This window comes from Gadus macrocephalus, chromosome 16 (assembly GCF_031168955.1).
Source record: "Gadus macrocephalus chromosome 16, ASM3116895v1".
NCBI classification, from domain to species: Eukaryota; Metazoa; Chordata; class Actinopteri; order Gadiformes; family Gadidae; genus Gadus; species Gadus macrocephalus.
In genome coordinates, this window is record NC_082397.1 from 27,444,515 (window position 1) to 27,461,380 (window position 16,866).

At 41.4% G+C, this 16,866-nt stretch overlaps 1 protein-coding gene and 2 long non-coding RNA genes across 37 annotated transcripts in view; 2 read left to right on the forward strand and 1 right to left on the reverse strand.

The window, feature by feature from the left end:
- Nucleotides 1-772: 772 nt before the first annotated feature.
- LOC132474160 (uncharacterized) lies at nucleotides 773-3,385 on the forward strand. Its single transcript, XR_009529598.1, has 5 exons — nucleotides 773-950; nucleotides 2,055-2,123; nucleotides 2,499-2,593; nucleotides 2,782-2,905; nucleotides 3,294-3,385. It is a non-coding gene; the product is annotated as an uncharacterized LOC132474160 (long non-coding RNA).
- A 3,235-nt stretch (nucleotides 3,386-6,620) lies between these two features.
- Nucleotides 6,621-8,163, forward strand: LOC132474173 (uncharacterized). The gene is made up of 2 exons (XR_009529610.1): nucleotides 6,621-6,922; nucleotides 7,807-8,163. It is a non-coding gene; the product is annotated as an uncharacterized LOC132474173 (long non-coding RNA).
- Nucleotides 8,164-12,422: 4,259 nt separating this feature from the next.
- The window catches only part of ttn.2 (titin, tandem duplicate 2), a 212,423-nt gene continuing 207,979 nt past the window's right edge, over nucleotides 12,423-16,866 (reverse strand). For all 35 annotated transcript variants that reach the window (XM_060074563.1, XM_060074557.1, XM_060074583.1 and 32 more), the window contains 2 exons: nucleotides 16,447-16,722; nucleotides 12,423-13,738 (listed from right to left, as the gene is read on the reverse strand). In XM_060074563.1, coding sequence (XP_059930546.1) covers nucleotides 13,446-13,738; nucleotides 16,447-16,722 — 569 coding nt within the window. In that variant the 3' untranslated portion in view covers nucleotides 12,423-13,445. The remainder of the gene's footprint in view (nucleotides 13,739-16,446; nucleotides 16,723-16,866) is intronic.

Below are 16,866 nucleotides of genomic sequence, written 5' to 3' on the forward strand. Positions count from 1 at the left end.
TTACAAAAACTGAAAATTGTTATTCTCAGTTTCTCATAAAACACTTACAGTATTTACTGTATTTACAATTACAGTACATTTACCACACTCAATTGTGACATCTTTTGTGGGAGGTAAACCGACATATGAACACTGTCAGCAGATACTTGGCTTGGATTGTCATACTGTAATATTACAAACTTTATTACTGTAGTCCAAAGAAGTGTTTGTCTGTGTTTTTTCTCTTTTTTTCAATGCAACACTACAGGAAATCTATGCCAAACTGGAGGACACAGCAACATTTTATATATGCAATTGGCAATGCTTCAAGATGTTAGTGTTTTTTAGGTCATAGTGTTCTGAGAGGAAACATGTGTTAAGTTATGGCAGCATTGTTTGTGGTGTGGTTGTTGTAGTGGATTTTGCACCAAAGGTTAACAGATATGCAGAGGTGTGTGTCTCTAAAGCCCACTGTGTTAAGTGATAGGGAAAAGTGACCATAGTATGGGTACATGACCGAAAACTATAGGAAAAAACTGTAAAACTGTGGTGATACCTTGGCACTTAAGGATATCACAACACGCACACACACAGACAGACAGGCAGGCAGATAGACAGACATACTATCCCTCTTTGTTTTTACCTGTCTTTCTTTCTGTTGTACATGGAAAACCACTGAGATGAAGCCACCCCCCTCTGATTGAGTGGTGATCTCATGATAAGCCAACCGTAGACCATAACTTCGTTATTAATTTCAATGGCCAAAGAAACTAGTTTGTGTTCATATGGTGATGCTGTGTGCTGATGCTAATTAAACATTATGTTGTGTTTATCAGATAATTCAGGGATTGATGCATCTCAGTGCCTTCACGTACAACGTGGTGGACACCATTTACTTAATGGATTATTACACCGCAGGTGTACTTTTATTTGGTGACAGAGCTACTACACGTCGCCACACTTTACCTAAGGTAATATGTTCAGTGTATGTTTGTGCATTTTACGGTATGTTGCGTGATGGGTAATTACTACAGTGCATGAAATAACTGTGATGAGAAGGTAACACTTTATTTGAAGGTATCTACATAAGAGTGACATGACTCTTGTCATGAACTTTGTCATGAAAACTTAACATACACAGAAAATCCACCTTTTTTTGACATGATGACATAATCATTATTACAATTAGATGTGCAAGGTTACAGACAAACTCTAGCACTTGGTTAGATAATTGTGTGACAGGATATGTCACAGAACTGGCTTTCATGACACCACTATTACAGTATAATGAATACATTTTTTAGACCTCAAGTAAAGTGGTACCATTTTGATGTGTCATTTAGATGTCGTAAAGGATAACTGCGTTTTAAGTGTTATTGCACACTCATTTCCTTTCTGCAACACATATTGTGCTGTTATATATGCTATATTATACAACGGGTGGCTTGAATCCAGCGATCTGATTGGTTCCTAACTGTTGTATAATAAGCGTATACATAACTGCTATGACGCCCAATCATTTTGTGAAAGTTTGCATATCACTCCGCGCCTGAAAGTAGAAACAGTTACAAAGTAAAAAATATGTTGAATGATGGAGAGGGTGTAAATGTTGTTACTCCCGGAGTGACCAAGGCGATGGAGAGACTAACGAAAGCTTAGGCACACGGCGAGTGAACTGCTCCATAGGATAAATTGCCGGCGTACCGCTCTAGTGGAGCCTTCTCTCGGAGGGACGCTAAAGTGTGTTGCATAGCGACCGTCATGCATTTTGAAGGCAGCCAGGAGGGACTACTTTTTTGTATTCTTTAATAAAACAGCTACTTAGCTACTAAATGTAGTGTGTCTATGACTTTCGTTTTGCCATAATAGTAACCGTTATATTATAGCAATAGATCATTTAAGTCAGTGGTATGTGCTCATTATACCACTGTTAAGGGCCGTTGTTCGGCCCGACGCGCAGCCACAGCCTGCCACAGCCTGTCGTGATCTATTGCTTAACTATACTTATCATAGGTGGACAGCTAACTAACATGTTCATAAAATCATCATGAAACATTGTTTTTTTCATGCCGCAGGTAAACTTTGATAACTTTGACGGAATCCTGTCATTTGTCCACGTGAACAAAAATCACTGGAACATGCTGGTATGTTGATTCATTAATATTCATTCATTCAAATGTGGGTTTTCACATAGTGAAATAAAGTATTGCGGCGAGTATCAAGGTCATGGTCAAGGTTGCTTTATTCATACCCGTGGGTAAATTTGGTTTGCATGTGTATAGATCGCCACATGCAGCGATGGATACTCATCAACTTCTCAATACAGTATTTTTCCGAAACTGTACTTGGCTTATTATTTCATCCACTCAACTCATTTGGCGACTGTGAAATTGGCATAGGGAAACTTTGATTCTAAGTTGACTTTGACCCATCACCTTTTTTCTTGCTTTGCATGCACTCTCCCTGCTATTTCTGGGAATTGCATCTCTAGTTAAAGAATACCCTCTCTTTTTTCTCAGTACATTCATGCAAAGTCTGGTACTGTGTACCAAATGGATCCCTCACCAGCATCCTCTGAGCTTGAGGACTCTACCCATGCGGCTCAGAGACTACAGTAAATATTCAAGCTAGGATTCTAAACATTACAATGTCAGTCATGTTTACTTTTATTCTACAATGGCAGCTGTGGTGTTTTGAAGATATTTCCATATACCTTATAATTGAATACAAACTTTGCTAAATTGTATCTGTGGATGGACAATGTTTTGGTAGAACTTAAAGAAAAGTATCACATTTCTTCAGGGAATACTTGAAGACTAGAAAACATCAGGGGAAAACTGACTGGGTGGATGTGAAGTGGAAAGGAGGAGTGATGCCCCACCCAGTGCAAAGGGATGGTTGCAGCTGTGGTGTCATTGTTGTTGAAGTAAGTTGATATATGTAGTATAGAGGAAACATGATGTTTCTTTAATTTTTGTGATGGTGGAGATAAGCTTACATGTGGGTGTTTCCACAGATATACAAGATGATTTTAAAGGATAAGCCCGCTTTCTCGGTTGGCTAGGATGAAATAGAATGGTTGACACTGAAATGTTGACGTTTGGTCCTGTCTCTGGGTATTTGGCTCATTTAGAATCGCCCCTGCCTGCTTCAGAATGGCTGCCTATGGGCATTTACGAACCATGAATGCCCATAGGCAACCATTTAGAAGCTGGCAGCAGTGATTCTAAAACCTCCCCACCAAGCATATGTTGACAAATGGTTTAGTTATCTATTAAAAGAGAAAGACAATCACTTTAGTGTTGTTAATTCAGATGGCCAGAGCAGTGATGGAAGCCTTCCCTGAGTTCCCCAAAATGAACTTCTCAACAAAAAGGAGAGCCATGGAAGAGGCGAGGAGAGATATCGGTACTTCGCTCTCTAGTACTTTGTTTGTTTTTGTCAGTTTATTATGTTTTCGGTGGTATTTCACCAGCAACTTTTTCCAGAGAGGAGCTCTTAATCATCCGGCATACCTCTACAGGATTTTTTTCTCCAGTTTTTACTAACTCAGCAAGATTTATTGAAATCCTGGTCGGAGGAGCAACGGTTCTCCTTGGAATCTGCCGGAGACGCAGACGGGGGATACGAGCAGGAGCGCTTGTGAAATTAAGGAAGCGGGGACTACGCACCTCGCTTCCAGCCATTCACCTGGCAAACGTCCGGTCCCTGGTAAATAAGATGGATGAGCTGTTGCTTCTCAATCAAACCAACTCGGACTTTTACAGATCCGCTGCCCTGTGTTTCACCGAAACCTGGCTCTGTGAACGCATCCCGGAAAGCGCACTTCAGCTGCCCGGTTTCCAACTCATCCGGGCAGACCGCAACACAGAGCTTTCGGGGAAAACGAAAGGCGGAGGAATCTGCTTCTACTTAAACGTTGGTTGGTGTACAGATGTTACAGTGCTGGAAAAGACGTGTAGCCCTCACTTAGAGTCTCTCTTCATAAACTGTAAACCCTTCTATTCTCCGCGGGAGTTCTCCTCATTTGTTATGGTTGGTGTTTACATACCACCACAAGCGTGCGTCGCAGACGCGCTGCAACAGCTGGCCGACCAGATAACGGACATAGAGAAAAAACACCCGGACTCTCTCGTTATTATTGTTGGGGATTTTAACAACGCCAAACTCAACCAGGAACTCCCTAAATACAGACAGCATATCAAGATTCCCACCAGAGACAAAAACACACTGGACCACTGTTACACAGTCTTGAAGGACGCCTATCACGCTGTTTCCCGGGCAGCTCTAGGACTCTCCGACCACTGTCTGCTTCATCTCATCCCAACCTACAGGCAGAAACTAAAAACTTCTAAACCTGTGGCAAAGACTTTAAAAAAATGGACAAGGGAATCAAAGCTGGAGTTGCAGGCTTGCTTTGACTGCACCAACTGGAGCGTTTTTGAAGCTGCAGCTACAGACCTAAACGACCTCACAGACACTGTAACATCTTACATCCGTTTTTGCGAGGACCTCTGTGTGCAGACCAAGACCTTCTGCACATACAACAACAGCAAACCTTGGTTAACTCCTAATTTTAGGAAGCTGCGTCAAGCTAAAGAGGAGGCCCATAGTAGTGGGGACCGGGACCTATATAAGCAGGCCCGGAACAAGTTGACAAAGGAGATCAAGGTAGCCAAAATAAGCTACAGTGAGAAACTAAGATATAGCCTCTCCGCGAATGACCCTGCATCAGTTTGGAAAGGCCTGCAACAAATTACAAACTACAAGAGACCATCCCCCCACCCTGCAGGAAATCCCAGACTGGCAGACGACCTGAATGACTTTTACTGCAGGTTTGAAGAGCACCCTTTGTCACACCCCTCACGCACAAAAGGTTTTCCCTCATCACCCATCCCCCTCCCCCCACCTGCACTAACTATCTGCGAGAAGGATGTGTGCCGGCTCTTTCAGAAGCAGAAGATCAAGAAGGCTCCAGGACCTGATGGTGTGTCCCCCTCTTGTCTGCAAGTCTGTGCTGAACAGCTGGCGCCAATCTTCACGCTGATCTTTAACTGGTCCCTGGAGCTGTGTGAAATGCCCTCCTGCTTTAAATGCTCCTCCATCATCCCAGTCCCCAAAAAAACCTCCATCACAGGACTAAATGACTACAGGCCTATCGCCCTGACGTCTGTGGTCATGAAATCCTTTGAGAGACTGGTGTTGAGCCACCTGAAGGACATTATAGGTCCCCTGCTGGACCCCCTGCAGTTTGCCTACAGGGCAAACAGGTCGGCGGATGATGCTGTCAACATGGGACTACAATACATACTGCACCACCTCGACTACCCAGGAACGTATGCCAGGATCCTGTTTGTGGACTTCAGCTCGGCGTTCAACACCATCGTCCCTGAAATCCTTCATCAGAAGCTCACCCAGTTCGAAGTGCCTGTCACCACCTGTCAGTGGATCATCAGCTTCCTGATTGACAGGCAGCAGCATGTCAGACTGGGGAGCATCTCTTCCAAAACCCGGTCCATCAGCACTGGCGCCCCACAGGGGTGTGTCCTCTCCCCGCTGCTCTTCTCCATCTACACCAATGACTGCACCTCAAAGAACCCGTGTGTAAAACTCCTGAAGTTTGCAGATGAAACCACCATCATTGGTTTGATCCAGGATGGTGATGAGTCTGCTTACAGACAGGAGGTGGAACAGCTGGTCCAATGGTGCAGTCAGCACCACCTGGTGTTAAACCACAACAAGACTGTGGAGATGACAGTGGACTTTCGGAGAAGTCCCCCCCCACTCCCCCCCTTCACCATCCAGAACGACACAGTGTCCACTGTCGATTCCTTTAGGTTCCTAGGTACAACCATTTCACAGGACCTAAAATGGTGTCCCCACATTTACTCTGTCCAGAAAAAGGCCCAGCAGAGGTTATACTTCCTGCGACAACTAAGGAAGTTTAATCTGCCTAAAGAGCTGCTGACCACCTTCTACTCAGCCATCATCCAGTCTGTCATCTGCACCTCGATCACTGTCTGGTTTGGGTCAGCCACCAAATGGGACAGGGCCAGACTGCAACGGACAATACGGGCTGCGGAGAAGATCATTGCAGCTTACCTTCCCACCATTGAGGACCTGTACCAGTCCAGGGTCAGGAAAAGGGCAACAAGAATCGCCCTAGATCCCTCACATCCTGGTCACAAAATGTTCAACCTCCTACCCTCGGATACAAGGCACTGTTTGCCAAAACCAGCCGACACAAAGTCAGCTTCTTTCCCCAAGCAGTCTCTCTGTTGAACACTCAGAATTAGCCCCCACCCTCTATTTTATTATATTATTATAATTATTGTTATTTATTGTATTGTATTGTTATTCTGTATACTTAACCGTTTATTTATATTTATTTATTTTTTGTACTGTTTTCTGTTTTGTGTTTTTCTCTTTTTTAGATATTAACAATAGGTTAAATGTTGTGTGTTGTGTAGGTTAAGTGTTGTACATAGAGAGCTAAGGGGCCGAAGTCAAATTCCTCGTTTGTTCGCAAACCTGGCCAATAAAGTTGAATCTGAATCTGAATCTGAATATGGCTCTCCAAGTCCTTGAATCATCAGGTATACAATGCAGTATACATTATTTCTTTTATAACTTAAAGGCATTCCAAATATATTCTGATTAAGGGCCCAATTTTGAGAATGATATCGGCAAATGGTAACAGAATTGGTGAATGTGATTGGCGAATGCAATTTCCCTTAGCCACAGGCCTTGCCCATATCAGAGTCTCCGCCGATCACCTCTTGCGGGTTTAAAAAAAGGCACATACCATTTGACGATAAAATCCCCAAAATTGGGCCCTAAATGTGTCATGCAAATACACTTTCTTTCAGTCTTTGATGAGGAGACTTGTTCGATGTGTGGAGCTGACAAGCCCCCTGGACAAGCACCTCCCGTTACAGACTGGGTGAGTTGTTGTGAGCAGCACTTACATTTTGTAACGTAATGTGACATACAGTGTTGGTAGTAACTAGTAACAAAGTTAATTAACAAAGATAATTAAATTTTGATAGCAATATGTAAAAAGGCCAAGAAAGTTGAAGGGGTTCAATGTTCACAGAAAACTTTCTTTGAGTCAAATTTAACCTTTGCTATAATCTGCTGGTTTGGTGACCTGAGTCTAACCAACAAAAACAGGGTTCGTTCTACTCGGTCTACCCTCAGAACAACGAGAGGCAATGTTGATATTATGACCAAAAGGGGGCGTGCCTCCGTGAAATGCCGCAAGACAGCTGGTAGATGTAGCCTAGGCCTACACCTTACGACTCGTACGGCCAGTTCCCAACTGGATCGCGGCATAAGTTCTGTCCTTCTCTTCCTTTCTTCAAAGCTCATCTCAAGACCTTTCTGTTTAATGATCACTTCTCTCCCACTCCAAACACATAGCTCTATCCTCTAGAGGCTCCCTTTGTTTAGTTTAGTTTTTCTCTTTTTTTGTATTGTTGTTTGTGGTTGCATTTTCATTTCCACTATGTGAAGTGACCTTGGGTTTGAGAAGGGAGCTAAATAAATGGAAATTATTATTATCACTATTATTATTATTTACCTGTTTTGAACCAAATTGCCCGTAAGGACATTTCAGCTCAATTAAATTCACCTGGAGGGTCAGGTAACGCAAAAGTAACAAGTGACATAAGGCATTGCTCCACACATGGTAGTAAAGTATGTGTAGTAAAACGTAATGAAGTAACTTCCCCAATGCTGGTGACATACCACTTAAGCCTAAGTGTCCTACCAAGTGACAAAGTCATGTACATGAATAAATCATTAATTGTTTTTTCAATTCAACAGATCCAGTGTGATAATTGTGACCGGTGGTTCCATAACCTTTGCTTGAACATGGACCAAAATAAGTTAAAGGAAGTCAAGAAAAGGCAATGGCTGTGTGTTTTATGCCGATGACAAGGTTGAGGAAAATTGTGCCTCGTCCAAGTGCCAGGTTTTGTTTAGAAATGTGATTAAAAAAAACAAAAAACTTAAAAGGCGTGTTTACATCAGAAAATGTGGAAAGCATGAATGGGGAGGGGAGACACACACACACACACACACACACACACACACACACACACACACACACACACACACACACACACACACACACACACACACACACACACACACACACACACACACACACACAAACACACACACACATTTCCATTTCATCTATTCGCTCTGGTTACAGCCATATACACTTTCATATTGGATCCCTTCCACTTATTTTAACCCTAGGCTATACCGTAATGACTGAAGATCAATGCCTGATTACCAAAAGATTCTGTTGAGTCAGTGTATAAAACACAACAGCTGCGTTGATTGAGAATCGCTTTACACCAATACTGTGCATAGTCTGATTCATTGCCATGGATTGCAAGAAGGAAATATTACAGAAAGGTCTGAAGCTAAAATATAATTTGCAAGTTCACATAATGAAGTGGGAAAACAAATGAAGGTGTGTTTGATTAGTATATCATGAATGGAATTCTTAAAATATTTAAAGAAAATAGGAGGTGCAAAATCTTAACTTTTAAGGAGGTGTGTGTTGTTATTACGACATAGTCGGACAGGTCTACATTGGTCTGGGGCCTCTGGGTCCCATAACTCGGAAGCTATTGAGCAAAAAGACGTTTTCCATAGGAAATGAATGGGATTTTTAAAGAATTCAAATAAAATAGGAGGTGCAAAATATTTATTGTTAGTGAGGTGTGTGTTGTTAGTACCATATAGTAGAACAGGTCCACATTGGTCTGGGGCCTCCTGGTCCCATAACTCGGAAGCTATTGAGCAAAAACCCGTTTTCCATAGGAAATGAATGGGATTTTTTAAAAATTCAAATAAAATAGGAGGTGCAAAATATTTATTTTTAGTGAGGTGTGTGTTGTTGTTACCACATTGTAGGACAGGTCTAAATTGGTCTGGGGCCTCTGGGTCTCATAACTCTGAAGCTATTGAGCAAAAAGCCGTTTTCCATAGGAAATGAATGGGATTTTTTAGAAAAATTCTAATAAAATAGGAGATGCAAAATATTTATTTTTAGTGAGGTATGTGTTGTTAGTACCACATAGTAGAACCGGTCTAAATTGGTCTGGGGCCTCTGGGTCCCATAACTCGGAAGCTATTGAGCAAAAAGCTGTTTTCCATAGGAAATTAATGGGATTTTTAAAAAATTCAAATAAAATTGGAGGTGCAAAATATTTATTTTTAGTGAGGTGTGTGTTGTTGTTACCACATTGTAGGACAGCTCCACATTGGTCTGGGGCCTCATGGTCCCATAACTCGGAAGCTATTGAGCAAAAAGCAATTTCCCATAGGAAATGAATGGGATTTTTAAAAAATTCAAACACAATTGGAGGTGCAAAATATGAATTTTTAGTGAGGTGTGTGTTGTTATTAGGGATGGGAATCGAGAACCGGTTCTTGTTCAGAACCGGTTCCGAGTCAACCGATTCCTTGGAATCGTTAGCAAGCCTGCTTAACGATTCCGCTTATCGGTTCCGGTCGCGGCAAATGCGTTGTGACGTCACACACACGCTGCTTTGATTTGGTTCAGAACGCAGCAAACATGTCGCCGCCGAGGAAGAATCGCATTGTGCGTTCACACCAAACGCGACGGGGCGACAAGATCCCATACAAAGTGAACGTAGAGACGCGTATAAGGGCGAGTTTTTCGCGGGAGAAAACCGATGACAAGCTTTTGTCATGATGACAGCCAATCAGCGTTCAACAGCGTGATAACTGAGTGACATGTGTAACGTAACAGCCAATCCGCGTTCAGCCGTCAAACTCAGTGCAGTGCAGTCCGGGTGAACCGCGGAATGGAGGAGAAAGTGATTGTTGCAGTTTGCGACTCCCGGAGCTCTATATATAATATTATATATAATATTATATTATAATTGTATATATATTATATAATATCACGGCCAACAGCTCTGTCGCCTCCAGATGGCCGTAGCGTGGGGAGCTCTCATAGGGATTGGGCTTCTCGGGGTTTGTTTACCGGCATTGCTATGGTTTCCGGTCTTGTGTGTTCCAACGGTTTATTAGGTAGGCCCATCTAATAAATCTCTATCTAATCAATGCTTCATTTTGTTTATGTCAGTTTAATTTTGTTACAAGTTGAATGCAAATGAGCACTGTTAGAATTCCAAAAGGCACAAGCTTTTACTTGGCTGTTTTCAGTCTGTGTTTTTAGTTGTATGGCACATAATGATGGCATTTGGGCTTAAAAAGCTAAACATATATTTTTTCGTCTAGACCAATTGATTTGAAAATGTACAATTTCCTAATACTAGAAGCACTTCTGATCAGATATTAAAGAGATGTAATGCAAACAAACACATTTATACTTATTTTCTCACCCAATGAGAATCGATAAGAGAATCGATAAGGAATCGGATCGATAAGCAGAATCGGAATCGGAATCGTGAAATTCTTATCAATTCCCATCCCCAGTTGTTATTACCACATTGTAGGACAGATCCACATTGGTCTGGGGCCTCATGGTCCCATAACTCGGAAGCTATTGAGCAAAAAGCCGTTTTCCATAGGAAATGAATGGGATATTTAAAAAATTCAAATAAAATAGGAGGTGCAAAATATTTATTTTTAGTGAGGTGTGTGTTGTTAGTACCATATAGTAGAACAGGTCTAAATTGGTCTGGGGCCTCTGGGTTCCATAACTCGGAAGCTATTGAGCAAAAAGCCGTTTTCCATAGGAAATGAATGGGATTTTTAAAAAATTCTAATAAAATAGGAGGTGCAAAATATTTATTTTTAGTGAGGTGTGTGTTGTTAATACCACATAGTAGAACAGGTATAAATTGGTCTGGGGCCTCTGGGTCCCATAACTCGGAAGCTATTGAGCAAAAAGCCGTTTTCCATAGGAATGGAATGGGATTTTTAAAGAATTCAAATAAAATAGGAGGTGCAAAATATTTATTGTTAGTGAGGTGTGTGTTGTTATTACCACATAGTAGGACAGGTCTATATTGGTCTGGGGTGTCTGGGTCCCATAACTCGGAAGCTATTGAGCAAAAAGCAATTTCCCATAGGCAATAATGGGATTTTTTAAATATTTAAATAAAATAGGAGGTGCAAAATATAATTTTTTATTGAGGTGTGTGTTGTTAGTACCACATAGTAGGACAGGTCTACATAGTTCTGGGGTGTCTGGGTCCAATACCTGGGAAGCTATTGAGCAAAAAGCAATTTTCCATAGGAAATGAATGGGATTTTTAAAAAATTCTAATAAAATAGGAGGTGCAAAATATTTATTTTTAGTGAGGTGTGTGTTGTTAATACCACATAGTAGAACAGGTCTAAATTGGTCTGGGGCCTCTGGGTCCCATAACTCGGAAGCTATTGACCAAAAAGCCGTTTTCCATAGGAAATGAATGGGATTTTTAAAGAATTCAAATAAAATAGGAGGTGCAAAATATTTATTGTTAGTGAGGTGTGTGTTGTTATTACCACATAGTAGGTCTGGGATGGTCTGGGGTGTCTGGGTCCCATAACTCGGAAGCTATTATTCGGCCATGAATGGCCGAATATCTGTTGAATATCCAACATCATACTAACTTCACCACGGTGAACTCAGGACCAAGAAGATGCTGAACCAGTCAACATACAAGATGAATCTTCAGTTTGTGCGACTAATTTAAACCGTTTTTCTTATTTCTATTTATTGATTTATGAATATTCATGAACATTCATTTGTTATTGTTTTCTTCGTTACCATAAAGTAATTATGCCTCGGGCACCCAAATGGCTAGCAGCCCTGCTTGAATAAGGACCCTAGGTAATGTTTTACTTAACTGAGACAATAGGGGGCCTCGTTGCTTTTTGATACAAAAGCTGAGGCGATTAAGGATTAAGCTTTTCTCCAAGAACCCATATGGAGCGTTGAGTGATAGCACTCAGGCCTGTTTCTTATTGGAGGGTGTTTCCTATAACAAGTTAATCCCTAGATCCATCTCTAAAGAGGTCTCTACAGGTGCCAAGCAGGATTCAGCCTCTGAGGGCTGAATGCTTATTAATGCTTATTACTGCATTCACTTAAGATGATTAAAGATTATTAATGTAGCCTATTTTAAAGTGCTACCTGTTATTCTAACACAACAAATACAAAGGTAGGCCTAATTCAAGACTACAACTTATTTACATTTTATTGTAGTACATTTTCTTATTCATGAGAGCTAAAGACCTGTTGACAAAACTAGCAGGCTACAGTTGCCTCTTCCAGTGTTAACTGTGCCGCATGGAATTCATTTTCTGTCCCTTCGCTCAACTTCCTTGAAGAAACCCCTGAGAATAAAACTGACTGGGATGAGTCATTAGGTATGAATAATGTCGAAATTTTGGGGGAAATTAAGTAAATGAATACAAACAGTGAGACAGACACATATATATAGTGCTGATAATCATGCTTTATTAAATCAATAATGAATATCACTCAAGGAGGTCACAAACATAGTTAATGCTACAATTCTAATTTAATCAAACCAAAGGGTGATCCCTTCCCCCTTTCTCCTTGTGGGGAGGTATAGCCAGTGAATAGGCTGTGGGGGTCCGTGGACCCTGTTTACTGGGAAGTTTCTAATGCTAACACACAAACACACTTTTGACCTCCAAGAGCCAGCTCTGACTCTGCAAACAAGCTCCAGCATGGAGCCTCTGTTAAGCCAGATGATGGTATTTCCGAGGTCTCGCTGGAGGTTGTTTGCCAGAGACAGAGCACACAATAAAACTATGCCCAGAAAGTGCAGGCCGCTCGCACTCTGGGCATGTCATTCAAATGGTGGTATGACACGGTCAGTCTGAGCACAAGACCAGTTCATGCTGCTTACATGAGGGTAATATGCAAACAGCACTCAGGGTCTTATGTTCATGTTACAGTTCATAGATACTGTAATATCACACGCAGAGGCGTGTGCATATTTATAGTTTTGTCTCTGAATCTTGTTCATAACGTCAACAGGGAGCCTCTCTACCTGTTGAGGCAATCTTAAGACTTCAACTTATTGTTGAGGCACAGTGTTTTAGTTTCTTTGTTTCCATGGGTATTCGTTTCATTCGAAACTTTCTCCTTTGAAAACATTTTGTTGCTTTTGTTTCAGTTAATATTGTCATAAATAACAATTCATACATCTTTCATAACCGTTAAATTCGGCTATATACATTATGTACACGTCACAGAAAAGTAGTTCAAAAATCATAAGTTATAATTATCCAGTATGGCACAGTTTATAACAACTTTAGACTTTAGTCTAGTTTGGCATAAATTAATGTCAAGTTTGGTATAAAAATAGTTCATATTTACAATAGAAATACCGGTCTTTATCAAGTAAGAATATATTTTTTTCCTCAATTAATAACTTTATAGTGTGAAAGAAGGGAGATGGGGAGGGTGAAGGACGTAAGTCGGTTCTCCTTTACATTGGACGAATGCTAATGTGGACGGTGGCTGAGTCGGATCCCAGCTCGTTGGAGAGGTGGAGGGTGTATGTACCGGCGTCCTCCTCCTTCACTCCAGTGATGATAAGGGTGGTCAGGTCCTCAGTGGTATCGATGTGAAAGCGACCACCAGCCGTCACCTCAATGTCTTTTCCGCCACGGGACCACTCTATATTTTTAGCGTCGCCAGAGAAGGCGCAGGCCACGGTGAGGACCTTGCCTGGCTGGATGCTGATGTCCTCAGGCAGGGCCTCGATCCTCGGAGCACAACCTGGTGGACAAGCCGGAGGAAAGAGACCTTAGAAGATGATAGGATTAAAAGGAGTCCTAATAATACAGATCATCTCCATATCCTTCAGCTGTACGTTGTGTGACCTGTGAGTCTGTGCAGATATATGTAGCTGCACTTAAATATCTGCATGTTTCTGATAGTTATTTAAATAACTCCTGTCGGACATGTCAGTATTGTGAAGGTGTTAGTTGAACAGTGGGTTTCTACTGGATAGTGATGTACCAGTAGTGGTTGTAGTGTTGTAGAAAGTTGTGTACTGGTGGTTTACCAGTAGATCGTTTTGTACCAGTAGACGTGTACTAGATAGTGGAGGTGGTTACTATTGGTTGTCATGCAATGTTTCTTAAATTGGGTGCCGTGACAAAAGCCGAGAACTGCCTTGAAAAACCTCTGACAGAATTAGCTTTCTACCGCACACAAACATTTTAGGTGAGGTGTCCTGTCCTGTAAAATGTAATGCCACAAATGCAGCTATTTGCTGCATTACAGTTTATTTTGCATTACAGTTTCTTTCCGATTAGTAGGCTGTTCTGTTAATTTCAGAGCTAACGTTTTTTGTGGGTAGGGGTGCCTAGTAGGAAAACAACAGTGTAGAGGGGTGCAATGGTTTACAAAAGTTTGGGAACCACTGGTCTACTACAGTGGAGGTTTACCAGTGACTGACCACAGTGGTAGTGTACTAGATGGTTGTGTACCAACGGTGGTGTACCAGAGAGTGGTGTACCAGTGGTGGTGTCCTAGATAGTGGTGTGCCAATGGTGGTGTACCAGAGAGTGATGTACCAGTGGTGCTGTACTAGACAGTGGAGGTGTACCAGTGTTTATCTCCTAGATAGTGGTGTACTAGTGGTTGACTGCTAGATAGTGGTGTACAAATGGTGGTGTATTAGTGTCGTGGAAATATAAAATACGACTTTCAATAAGGGTAATTTTCCCTCCGGAAGACTGCGTAGATTAAAATGACGGGGTTTGGACGACTGGCTCTCAAATAAATTCCATTCACCTATTAGTAATAAACCAGTTTGGGACCCAACATAAGGGCAAACTGTTTTTGACCCCACACACAGGTAGTGTATGTCCCGCGGAAGATAAGCAATTCTGACCCGCACCTTTGACTGCCATTTTTGGTTTTTATTTAAACTTTTATTTTTAATTCATATTCGTGGCCCTTCCACTGGTGTGATGAATGTAGACAAGAGGTGATGATTGCGCCAATGGGAAGACCAAGTAGGATGACTTGAGCGTCCTCATGTTGTTTTGAGCCTGAATGAATGTACACAATAGAGGAGCCTCCCAACCTTAAAACACATACGACGGGGGGAATTTTGATTTAACCACTGTTCAACTTTTCTTGTCATGTTACTAAACTTATCTTGTTTCAGAAAAGTAGAAGAGTGGTACAACTAAATATAATAGAGAAATAATATCTGGCCTTTACGGACGCAAACAGTGCCAGTAAGTAAGTATGGCACTGAAACACCTGAGGAAATAGGCCCCCCTAAACTGTACAACAGTGCAATCAAACTCATCTTGAGGAAAGAAAGGAGGATGGACTTTGGGTACAAATAATCAGTAGTTTTGGTGAGTTATGCATTTTATTTAAACGTTTTAATATTTTTGTAATTTAATTAGGTTAATATTGACGTTTCTGCTAGAGGTGATGTATGTATGGCAGATGTGGCTACAGTGAAAATAGACTTGTTGAATTTTCCTAATTGGGTTTCTTGCTTTAGTAATGGCATTCATTCTTGCTACATGAGATACCTGTCTGTGATGCAACGCCCTGTTATACTGTATTTCTGTGTAATATTGATGGTTTCTATAGCCGTGGAATCATAATGATGGCATTAAGGGGTGGATTAGTTCATGTAGGACACCAGTGAAGGCCTAGGTGTGAAATGCACGACCCGCCACTGCCTTTAACTCTGTTGCAGCCTTGCTTTCAGACTTGCAGGCATGTCCACTTCTCCCATAGTGTATTGAGGTTTAACTTAGCCTCTCCCGCCAATCTGAAACTCTCCACGATGGTCACTCCCACTCCCCTTTGTTACGTTTTTTGTATTCACTACCCATAATGCAAACGTTTCTCTATAATAATCTTGGTTACCCATTGTTTAACTTAATGTATCCTTGGTAACATTGCTGCCTGTACTTTCCCATGTTTGTGGTCTTTATTGTGTATTTAAGTTTTACTGTGCATTTTTTTTTTTTTTTTTTATTATATCTATATATATTTTTTTTTATTATATATTGCTTTTGTATATATTATATATTCGATAACATGTGTGCACTTTTAAGGAGCTGCTCATTGCATTTCGTTGTACTTTGTACAATGACAATAAAGCTTTCTGTTCTATTTTATTCTATGATCATGCTGAAATATTCAATAAAATATTTCGCTGGCCAACGTGTCCTAAAAATAAGTTTCTCTCCATCAACTAGGTAGTGATCAGGGGTTGACTACTAGAGAGTGCTGTACCAGTGGTTGACTGCCAGATAGTGGTGTACCAGTGATTGACTGCTAGATAGTGGTGTACCTGTGGTTTACTACCAAATAGGTGTGTACAAATGATGGTGTACTAGATGGTGGTGTGCCAGTGGTTGTCTAGTGGACAGTGTTGTACTAGTGGTTGACTACTAGATGGTGGTGTGCCAGTGATTGACTATAACAAAAGGAACAGGTCTTACTGATGGCCCTGAAGGAGGCTCCCTCCATCTGAGACGACATCTCCATCAGGCTGCTTGAGCTCACAGCGTAGCTTTCAGAAGCCATGGAGGACATGCTGGACATTGACATGGTTTCACACTTCATCTCAGCAGCCATGCTGCTGAAGGAGCTGGACTCCATCATGGATGACATCATGGCTTGTTGGGAGGAGAAGGACGAGGAGGTCTCCTCCATCATGTGGACCTCTTTCTTCATCGACATGGAGGAAGATTCCTTAACGCTTGTCATCAAAGATCCTGCAGGACACAAAAGGATGGAGTCTTCAGAAAAGGGATAAATGCTATCCTAGTACATAGTACTGTAGGCAAACGAATTTTGAAAACATGCATGAAACTAAACAATTGTGTTGCACAATATTTCATAAATATATATCAATAAAT